An 11,640-nucleotide genomic window follows, 5' to 3' on the forward strand; every position below is an offset into this window, starting at 1 on the left:
CTAAGTAAAATAAAAGTCAGACAGAGAAAGACAAATACCATGAGGAATCACACATGGAATCTTAAAAAAAAAGAGGGGCGCCTGGGTGGCTCAGTTGATTAAGCAGCTGCCTTCGGCTCAGGTCACGATCCCAGGGTCCTGGGATCGAGCCCCACATTGGGCTCCAGCCCCACATTGGGCTCCCTGCTCTGCAGGAAGCCTGCTTCTCCCTCGCCCACTCCCCCTGCTTGGGTTCCCTCTCTCACTGTCTTTCTCTGTCAAAAAACAAATAAATAAAATATTTAAAGCAAACAAAAGAAATAAACAAAAGGCAGGAGACCCATAAATACAGAGCACAGATGGCGGCCAGAGGGGAGGGGGACGGGCAAAGTCTGCGCGGCGGGCAGGAGACACGTCCAGTTACAGAATGAATAAGTCACAGGCACAAAAGGTACAGCACAGGAAATGTGGTTAATGGTATCGTAATACTATTGTGTGGTGACAGATGGGTAGTCACACTTCGTGAGCAGAGCATAATCTACAGACTTGTTGAATAATTATGTTGTACACCTGAAACTAACCTAACATTGTATGTTAAGTATACTTCAATTAAAAAATAAATAAAACAGGGGCACCAGGGTGGCACAGTTGGCTAAGCATCCGACTCTTGGTTTTAACTTGCTTCATGATCTTAGGGGTCATGAGATCAAGACCCACACTGGGCTCCACTTTGCTCAGTGCAAAGTCTGCTTGGGATTGTCTCTGCCTCTCCCTCTGCCCCTTCCCACATTCCATGCACGCCCATATGCATGCATGCTCTCTCTCCCCCAAAGAAAGAGATAAATCTTTCAAATATTAAGTCAATCAAGAAATAAATACAATAGGGCGCCTGGGTGGCTCAGTGGTTAAAGCCTCTGCCTTCGGCTCAGGTCATGATCTCAGGGTCCTGGGATCGAGTCCCACATCGGGCTCTCTGCTCAGCAGGGAGCCTGCCTCCTCCTCCTGTCCCTCTCTGCCTACTTGTGATCTGTCAAAAAAAAAAAAAAAAAAAAAAAGAAATAAATACAATAAAACTTTAAAGTCTGAAAGAAAAAAATTTAAAAAGCAGCTCTGGAGTTGGATCAGAAATCAAATCCCATCTCTGCCATCCATTTTCTTTGGACACTAACCCCCATGAGTTGTCTGTGGACTAAGTTACCTATTTGTCTGAACCTCAGTTTTATCACCTGTAATATAATAGCAATAATAATACCTTCCATATAACTAACAGCTAGCATGTACTATACTTAATGTACGCCAGTCACTGTGCCCTGTCACATGGATTATACTAACTCGATGAGTAAGGTTTTATTATTTTTACTGCAGTTCTTATAGATGAGACTACCATGACACAGAGGTGTTCACTGACCTGTCATAGTTATGCAGCAAAGAGGACACAGAAATCTGAACCCACGGCATTCAGGATCCACTCAACAATTACGCTCTACCCCCTGCCTTTGCAGTGGGAATTCACATACTTAGGACATTCCGTACACTGCTAAGCTCACTGTAGGAGTCCCAACAAGTATTCTTTGTTCCCCAAAATACTGGGAAAAGCCAAAAGACAAGACAGTGGCTACAAGACACAAACTGCAGTGGGTCACTCTGCACCTCACTATAAAATATCACCATATGGTAAAATATAACATTTGCATTGTTAATTGGAGCAATAACAATTTCCGGCTCTCCTCTTGGCCCATGGTAGGACTGCATTTCACGTCCTGGCTTGTACTGGCAATGTGATTAATTCTGGACAATGAGTTGAACAGAAAATGGATCATTTCCACGCTAGAATATGGTTTAAGACCCTCTAAAACTACCTCCCTACAATAGAAATCAGTCTGCGGTGAGAAGACTTCTGCTGACTTGAAATGAACAGCAAATATGAGAGAGACATAAATCTTGCTTGACAATAAGATGTTTACCACTGCATAATCTAGTCTACCCTGACTGATAAAAGAAACCAGTCATCTCCCATGAACATGTTTCCTGTCACTTATATTAATAAAACCAAGAACTTCAACTTTTGCCCAAACACTACATAATACTACTTAGTGAATACACCGGACAAATAAATGGTACATATTTACCTAAGGTCCTTCCTACCCCAAGAGCAAGGCGAACATGAGGTAGTTTAAGGTGCCTTTTGATTCGCTCAATCATGGTAGCCAAGGAAACAGATTCATCCAGTGTGCATAACCGTCCCATTCCAGCATGCAGGAGCAGAGGCTGAGGAGAAACAGAAGTTAGAAAAACTGTTCATCTTCGTCCTAGTAAACAAACAGCACGTGATGAGAAGAAAACATGCACACTGGGAACTTAGTATGTCAGCACCAGGCTAAAGCCTGGGGATGGAAACCTGACGAAGACATTCTCTGACTTCTACAAGCTCAGACTTCTGGAAAGGCAAATTCTCCCCCTCTCCCTCTCTCTGCCCCTCCCTCCAACCCCTGCTCTCACAGGTGTTCACGCTGTCTCTAAAAAAATGAAAATAAATAAAGGGGTGATACAGGGAATAAGGTCAGTAATTGTATATACTGAAGTACCTGTGGAATCCATTAAGAGGAAAATGTCAGAAAGTCCCTGGAAATATGGGTTTGTTTTTTAACTTTTTACATTAAGAAAGCATTCTGAGCTAAAAAATCAAGATATAGGAATCATTATATAAAGAGCAATCAGGTTAAAGGAGCAAATAAAATGGTCCAGGTGGAGGGTATAAAAGAGATAGAACCTGGAACCTGTAACTGAGTTTCTAACCCTAGAAAGTAGTGCTCTGTAATACTGGGTGTCAACCGCACTTAACGATAAAAAACAGAAACTTAAGGGGCATCTGGATGGCTCAGTTAGTTAAGCATCTGCCTTTAGCCTAGGTCATGATCCTGGAGTCCTGGGATCGAACTTTGCATCCAGCTCCCTGTTCAGTGGGGAGTCTGCTTCTCCTTCTGCCTCTCACTCTGCTTGTGAGCTCTCTCTTGCTCTCACAACTAAATAAATTTTTTTAATCTTAAAAGAAAAACCCAGAATTTAAAAAGTTATTTTATTTTTTTTTGAGAGAGCATGGATATATGAGCTTGGGGGGAGGGGGAGTTTTGAGCAGGATCTACACCCAGTGTGGAGCTGCACCTCATGACCCTGAGATCAGGACCCGAACCAAAAGCAAAAATTGGACACTTAATGGACTGAGCCACCCAGGTGCCCCCACATCAGAACTTTTTTTTTTAAAGTCCTGCACTGCTATGATCCAAATGTTTCTGCCCCCACACAAATTCAAATGTTGAAATCCTAACGCCCAAAGGTGATGGTATTAGGAGGTGGAGCCCTATGAGGAGGTATCTGGGGGGGGTACTTAAGTCATAAGTGGGGAGCCCACATGATGGGATTCGCTTATACAATAGTGCTCCAAGGGGTATCCCTAGTCCTTCCTTTTATGTGAGAATGCAGAGAGAAGGTGCCGCTGATGAACCAGGAAGTAGGCCCTCACCAGCCACCACTCCAAATCTGTTACTGTTATCTTGGACTTCCCAGCCTCCAGAACTGTGAGAAATAAAATTTCTGTTGTTCACAAGCTATCCAGTCTGGGGTATTTTGTCATAGCAGCCCAAATGTGTTACAGCAGCCCAAATGGACTGAAACATCTACCAACAGTTTTCCACTCCTGGCATGTCTCCCTTTCTCAATTTATTTTTTCAGGATGTTTTATGCACTCTATATCACCTTGTGCTTCTTTAAGTAATAGTTATCATAGCCTGTCGATCTACCAATCTACAAATGAAACTGTCAAACAAAAATGCACAGTAATGTATTTTTATTACCTTCTCCAGTGACAGAATTTCGGTCTTCTGATAGAACTGTCTGCTCTGGGAAAGAAAAGCCACCACTTGCATCAAAGCCTCCTGACTACAATTCAGACTAATCCGTGTTTGCTCCTCATCATCAGTCCTATAAAAGAAAAAAAAAATCACTTGCTCCTTTAGGATAAATGTAAGTGAAATGTATTTTATTTTTCATAAAGATTTTATTTACCTATTTGAGAGAGAGCACGCACAAGCACGTGCTCACAAAAGGGGCAGAGGGAGAGGGAGGGAGAATCCCAGACAGACTTTGGGCTGAGCTTGGACCTCGCTGCCAAGAGGCTCAGTCTCGTCACTCTAAGATCGTGACCTGAGCGGAAACCAAGAGACAGATGCTTAACCAGGCACTTAACCGACCGAGCCACCTAGATGCCCCATGAAATGTATTTTTAAACAATCCATTTTACAACTCCTGTAAAAGAGATTAGATTCCATGAAATTTAGGATTCGATCCCAAACCAAACTATTTTCTAGAACAGTAATTTCTCAAACTTCCGTATGCATCAGGGGCACCTGGGTAGCTCAGAGGGTTAAGCCTCTGCCCTCGTCTCAGGTCATGATCTCAGGGCCCTGGGATCGAGCCCCGAATCAGGCTCTCTGCTCAGCAGGGAGCCTGCTCCCCCACCTCTCTCTGCCTGCCTCTCTGCCTACTTGTGATTTCTCTGTTAAATAAATAAATAAAATATTTTTAAAAACAAAAAACTTCTGTATGCATCAAAATCTTCTTGTAAACTTCTTTTTTTAAGATTCATTTATGAGAGCGAGAGAGAAGAAGAGGGAGAGAAAATCTCAAGCAGTCTCTGTGTTCAGTACAGATCCCAACAAGGGGCTTACTCTCATGACCCTGAGGTCACCACCTGAGCGGAAACCAAGAGTCAGATGCTTAACCCAGGAGTAACCCAGGCACCACAAAATCTCCCTGTAGACTTAATAAAACACAGATTGCTGAGCTCTACCCCCCAGATTCAGTAGTTCTAGGTTGTGATCTGAGACCTTTCTAACAAGTTCCAGGTGATGCTGATGTTGCTGACCCAGGGACCTCATTTTGAAACCATTGTTACGGAACTATTGTTTTTTTTAATTTTACTTATTTGACAGAGAGAGAGAGAGACAGCACAGAGCAGGAGAAGCAGGAGAGGAAGAAGCAGACTCTCCACTGAGCAGGGAGCCTGATGCAGGGCTTGATCCTAGGACCCCGGAATCATGACCTGAGCCAAAGGCAGATGCTTAACCTACTGAGCCTTCCAGGGGCCTGTTACAGAACTACTCTTAATTCCAGGTGTGCATCAGCAATCTGCTACCTTCTTAAAATGATAGCTGCTGGACTCTTCCACAGATCCAATGAAAAAGAACTTCTATGAATGGGACTACAGCAAACTGCATTTTTTTAAGGCCCTACAGAAGTTAACTTTCAAATATCACTGAATACAAGATTCTCCGGGACAGATTTTCAAGCAAACTCTATTCTAGTTACATAGATCTAGAATGAAAAGCCAAAAATACGCATTTTTCATAAGCATCCCATTAACATTGATGTAGGGGCTCCCTGAGTCACCCTCTGAAAAGCAATGCCATACAGCCTCTCCAAAAAGACTGGCATCAGGAAAGTTCTCTATTTAACCATAAACTCTAAATACAATCATAGAAGTCTAGAACTAAAAGACACCTTAAAAGAATCTGGAAGAGCGGGGGTGCCTGGGTGGCTCAGTGGGTTAAAGCCTCTGCTTTCGGCTCAGGTCATGATCTCAGGGTCCTGGGATCAAGCCCCACGCCGGGCTCTCTGCTCAGCAGGGAGTCTGCTTCCCGCCCCACCCTCTGCCGGACTCTCTGCCTACTCGTGATCTCTGTCAAATAAATAAATAAAATCTTAAAAAAAAAAAAAAAGAATCTGGAAGAGTAGTTGTCAACACTAGAATCCTCTATGGAGTTTGAAAAAAAAAAAGGAAAACCTGCCTGGACCCCAATCTAATGGTAAAACCCAGATATTACCTGTAATAGGGAAAAACTAAAACCAAATGTGCATCAGTTGTGGGGGGGGGGGGGAAAAGCTCATTAAGTAAGAAGAAGGATGAATAAAAGAAACCCGGTACATCTAGGAACGCCTGGGTGGCTCAGTTGGTTGGACTGCCTTCAGCTCAGGTCATGATCCTGGAATCCCGGGATCGAGTCCTGCATCGGGCTCCCAGCTCCACGGGGAGTTTGCTTCTCTCTCTGACCTTCTCCTCGCTCATGCTCTCTCTCACTGTCTCTCTCTCTCAAATAAATAAAATCTTAAAAAAAAAAAAAGAAACCTGGTACATCTAAAATAAGAAACATTACACATCAGGCAAAGAGATCTTCTATAACTACATGGGATGATCTCTAAGACACCCTGGTAATAAGAAAGACAAATACAGCATATCACTTAATTAAGTGGGGGAAAACAACCAAAAAACTATACATTTCTTCAGATCCCTGTATTTGTATGGAAAGATACCCACTTCTCTGAAAACAGGGAAAAGATCATTCGCACTGAAGATATAGGACTTGAGTAAAAGGAACAAGGAGGACTTCTGTATTGTTTGAAATTTTCTTTATTTGTATCACTGTCTTTTAATATCAGTACTTACACAGTATTTCAATAAGGTACAAGACCGCCATTACTGGAATCTATAAAGTCCTATAATTTCTCTTGAGAGTCTTTAAATTCCTCAACACTATTAAAAAACATTTTCAATTATAAAAGGTCTACACTTAAAAACCTCTCTTAAGGGGCACCTCATTGGCTCAGTTGATTAAGCATCTGACTTTGGCCCAGGTCATGATTTCATGGTCCTGGGACTGAGCCCCACATTGCGCTCCCTGCTCTGAAAGAAGTCTGCTTATCTCCCACTCCCTCTGCCCCGCCCCGCTTGTGTGTGCACGCACGTTTGCTCATTCTCTCTCAAATAAATAAAATCTTTAAAAACAAAACAAAATCAAACCACTTATGAAAGAATCACTTTTTGTTGTAGCCTGATATAGATTTCCATTTTATTAAAATCTTTTTTTTTTTTTTTAAAGATTTTATTTATTTATTTATTTGACAGAGATCAGAAGTAGGCAGAGAGGCAGGAAGAGAGAGAGAGAGGAGGAAGCAGGCTCCCTCTGAGCAGAGAGCCCAACGTGGGGCTTGATCCCAGGACCCCAAGATCATGACCTGAGCTGAAGGCAGAGGCTCAACCCACTGAGCCACCCAGGTGCCCCTTTATTTTTGTTTGTTAAACAATTATTAAGTTCCAGCTTTGTATAACTTGTCTTTTAACATGTTTTAAAAGGCATGAGGATAAATTAGCTTCAAAGGAAACCTTCTATGAGGCACCATTTTGCTATCTCTGCCCTAAATAAATGATTGGCCTTATAAGAGACACCTGAATGGTCTGTTTATTTTTTCCTTTAAAGTATTCAGGAGGACTTGGAGAAAGGGGAACCCTCTTGCACTGTTGTTGTGAATGCAAACTGGGTGCAGCCACTCTGGAAAATAGTACCGAGTTCCTCAAAACTTAAAAATAGAACTCCCCTACAACCCAGCAATTGCACTACTAGGTATTTATCTAAAGGATAGAAACATAGTGATTGGAAGTGGTACATGTACCCCAATGTTTATAGCAGCAATGTCCACAATAGCCAAAATACAGAAAGAGCAGAGATGTCCATCAACAAATAAATGGATAAAGAAAACATGGTACATATCCATAATGGACTATTACTCGGCCATCAAAAATAATGAATCTACCTATGTAGATGAACTAGAGTATTATGCTAAGCAAAATAAGAGAAGACAAATACCGTATGACTTCACTCGTATGTAGAATTTTAGAAACAAAACAGATGAACACAGGGGAAGGGAAGGAAAAATAAAATAAGATGAAAACAGAGGAGGCAAACCATAAGAGACTTTTTTTTTTTAAATTTTATTTATTGTTTGACAAAGAGAGACACAGCAAGAGAGGGAACACAAGCAGGGGGAGTAGGAGAGGGAGAAGCAGGCTCCCCACTGAGCAGGGAGCCCAATGCAGGGCTCGATCCTAAGACCCTGAGATCATGACCTGAGCCAAAGGCAGATGCTTAATGGACTGAGCCACCCAGATGCCCAAAAATAAATAAAATTTTAAAAAGTGCTTGGGAGGGGCGCCTAGGTAGCTCAGTGGGTTAAGCCTCTGCCTTCAGCTCAGGTCATGATCTCACAGTCCTGGGATCGAGCCCAGCATCGGGCTCTCTGCTCGGTGGGGAGCCTGCTTCCTCCTCTCTCTGCCTGCTTCTCTGCCTACTTGTGATCTTTGTCTGTCAAATAAATAAAATCTTAAAAAAAAAAAAAAAGTGCTTGGGAATCACTGAAAGTGATTCTGAAACTGAAACTGAAGGTAAATCCATGTAATCAGTGTTATCAATAGGTTTATCTATATACTCTCAGGTAAAAAACTACCTTTCAACGTTATCAGGAGGATTAGAAATATTATAAGCAAAAGGTGTAGCACAGTCCCTCCCACATAGAAAACAGTGCTACTTGTCATTATAACTGTTTTGAAAAGACCCCATGGAACACCCACATGCGGATGAGAAGTGTGCTGCCCTAGAAACCCACTCTGGGGGAAAATAGATCTAAATAGCAGGGTTATAGAATTTATAACGGAGATCCATACAGATAAATATACATAAAAAAGGAGAAAAATATATCGTACCTTGTAGAAAAAGAAGTGACAGAAACATCTGCAATTTCTTTCACTGCAGAAATCACTTTGTCCAGGTCTTCGGTGCCGTTAACACTGAATTCGACCCTGTGCGTCCCCGCTGTGGGGTAGGTGGGAGCTTTGGAAGGATGTATGGGCCTGGAGGTGCAAACTCCTAGGGAAAAAATGGTGGTTTTTTTGTTTTTTTTTTTTAATTAAAAAGATAAACTGTTATGGGCAAAATTTTTAAGGAAATGAGTTTTTAAAGATCAATTCTAAGACACTTAAGTAACACACATGCACACGTATCTCTTATATGTACACCGAAATCCTATATACCTAAATCGCCATCACAGAGGATTTCGTACATACAGAACCAATTTGTTTTCAGAATTATTTTCCAGAAGACTCTTAAATAACACAATAACTTGACTCATGAATACTTAGAGGATATACGGAATTTGTGACTGCTTCCTAAATTTATTCACGTAAACCATCATTCTGGTTGCAAATTTTCATAGCCTACTTGACCACATTAATCCAGGTTATACAATCATAAAAGCTTCAGCCCCAAACGAGTAAACTAAAGTAACTTACTAAAAGTAAAACTAAAACGCATAGGCTAAAGTCCTTCATTGTACTGGGCAGGAGTAAGCATTCAATAAAACTCTGAGGTCTATTTAACTGACACATGAAGTATATTCTGGAGAGGCCAGAGCTCTGGACTCAATTTAACAAGCACTTCTCAAACTTCCGGGTGCTAGGCACTGTGACACTTGAGTGAGGACTCCCAAAGCTCAATCCAGCAATGAAGATTGCCTATGCTCTCCTTATTCGTTAAGGATAAAAATTTCATTTATCAAATACAGGTGCCAGATTTCACATTATTTTTTAAATATATAAAAATAAAATCATGGTACCCACAGCTAAAGCAGTTAAAATTCTTTTGGAAAGACATTCTAAAATTTGAAAGCATTTGTAGGGAAAATAGTAAACAGGAAAGAATAAGAGGCTTCTCACCAAGCCCTTTAGCCAACCAGCTGTTGACTCCCTGGGGTGAAGCATCATAGGCTGTGTGAGGAGAGTAAATACCGACTCTGTTTTCCAGAGCCCGGATCACCAGGCGCTCCTTCCAGGTTTTCCAGGTTATATGCTTCAGGGGTCGGAAGATGGGTGGGTGGTAGGAGAGAATGAGATCCACCTTCTTCTGCAGTGCCTCCTCCATTACTTGCTCGGTCAAGTCAATGGTAAGAAAGAGAGTGTGTACGGTGTGTGGTGGGCTTGGTTCCACCAGTAACCCAACATTGTCCCAACTCTCGGCAAGTGAGAGGGACGCAAAGTCATTCAAGGAAGAAACGAGCACCTTCAAATCCATGAAGGAGCGGGAAGGATTGCAGACTGGGGAATGAACAAGCCGGACTGTTCTGCGAATGAGGCGTACAGATGACAACATACAGAAATCAGGCAAAACTTGAGTATCTGAAGTCAAAACACAGAAAATGGTACATAGACACACTTTAGGCCTGGACCTTCAAGGGAGCAAAGCAAAGGAGCAAAAGAGCTGTAGTCACATATTCCTGGGTTCAGATACTAATTCTGCCAGTTACCATCACACAATATATTAGATAACTCATTTAACCTGAGGTTATTTTCTCATTTACAAAATGGGAGACACTATAACCTACATCAGAAGCCATTCACAGGAGCAAATGAATTAATACGTGTAAGTCACCTAGCATGAGCTTGGTACATGATACACAAAATGTTCCTCCCCACTTCCTGGACCTCACACAAGCCCTGATTCTTGTTCTCCCCATTCTTGCTTCAACCACTCTCCTCCCTTCTCCAGTTCTTTAAATACCACCCTTTCTTCCAAGACTCCTTCAACTTCCCAAATAAAGCTTCTCAAAAAACCTTTTCAGTGTCTAGGCCCTATACAAAACTAACAATCAACTTCAGTTAGAATCCAGGAACATTTCTATTTTTGAAAAAAAGCATTCATAGTATGCGTAACTGACAAGATAAGCGTAGCCAACTGTAAATTTAACCAGATAATCGTAATTTCAAAACCAAGTATTTCCACAAAAATATTTAACAAATTTGTTGAAAAATGTACTTTTTCAGGGGGGCCTGGGGGGCCCAGTCGTTAAGCATCTCTCACTGTCTCGCTGTGTGTCAAATAAATAAAATCTTTAAAAAAAAAGAAAAAATGTACTTTTTCAGCAAAAAACATTTACTACGACATGTGTGTACTTATTCAGAATCTGATTTGAAATGATGCGGAGCCTCCAAAACCCACTGGAGCCTGGGGTCTTGAAGATCTTCTAAAGGTCCTTACACACTTTCCTTCTCCGGATTCCAAGTACTGATACCGCCCCGCTCTCCAGACTCTTAGAAATCTGGCAGGCGTCAAAGTAAAGCCCTAGTGGCCCACCACAGTTTTGAGTTATGTACTGCAAAATTTGAAAGAGCCCTTCAAAATAACAGAGAACACCCTCCATTTCACAGATCAGGAAACTGCGAGGCTGCGTGGCTTGACGCCGCAATTAACCACGGGAGGCGGCACAGCGGGTGGGCAGAAGCACCCACTCTGAAACCAGACCGACTCCCAGAGCCGCAGCCGTGTTGTAACCCATCTCCTAACGTCTGTTGTTTCGCCCACCTTAGAATAAAAATAACCGTGCCCGCTTACAGTGTGGTCGAGATGTAACCGTACAGCTGGGAACAATGCCCAGTGTCAGCACTGTTTTTAAGCGACAGCAGTATGGACCACTTTACAGCCTGCAAACTGCACCCTGCACCGTGACTTCAGATACCTCCCCATTTTAGTCCCACTTCAGACCTTTTCCAGGACAATGAAGAGGCGAGACCCAGCCTGAAGCTCCTGAGTAGGCACTCCTACCCACTAGCGCCCTGTGCCCTCAAGCTACAGACAAATATCCTCCCCGTCTCCTCCTCCGCCTTCCCTCCCAGAAGCACCCTCGTAACCTCCACAGAGCGCACTAACCACACGCCCGCCACGAACTGCACTCACTACTTCCGGTCCTGCGCAGGGCCTCCTGGCACTGCAGGATGGGATGGGA

General features: G+C 42.5%; 1 protein-coding gene across 6 annotated transcripts in view; it reads right to left on the minus strand.

The window, feature by feature from the left end:
• Window positions 1-11,640, minus strand: part of NIF3L1 (NGG1 interacting factor 3 like 1) — a 37,487-nt gene that overhangs the window by 10,971 nt on the left and 14,876 nt on the right. The window contains exons 1-5 of one of the 6 annotated variants that reach the window (XM_032860111.1): window positions 11,565-11,583; window positions 9,578-9,981; window positions 8,570-8,732; window positions 3,831-3,957; window positions 2,109-2,247 (exon numbers count right to left, since the gene is read on the minus strand). In XM_032860111.1, coding sequence (XP_032716002.1) covers window positions 2,109-2,247; window positions 3,831-3,957; window positions 8,570-8,732; window positions 9,578-9,932 — 784 coding nt within the window. In that variant the 5' untranslated portion in view covers window positions 9,933-9,981; window positions 11,565-11,583. Of the gene's footprint in view, window positions 1-2,108; window positions 2,248-3,830; window positions 3,958-8,569; window positions 8,733-9,577; window positions 10,709-11,399; window positions 11,535-11,564; window positions 11,584-11,640 lie in introns of those variants that run through there. The other 5 variants (XM_032860110.1, XM_032860108.1, XM_032860112.1 and 2 more) reach the window with 5 other exon arrangements.

Source organism: Lontra canadensis, unplaced genomic scaffold, assembly GCF_010015895.1.
Source record: "Lontra canadensis isolate GAN:19392208 unplaced genomic scaffold, GSC_riverotter_1.0 scaffold18, whole genome shotgun sequence".
NCBI lineage: Eukaryota > Metazoa > Chordata > Mammalia > Carnivora > Mustelidae > Lontra > Lontra canadensis.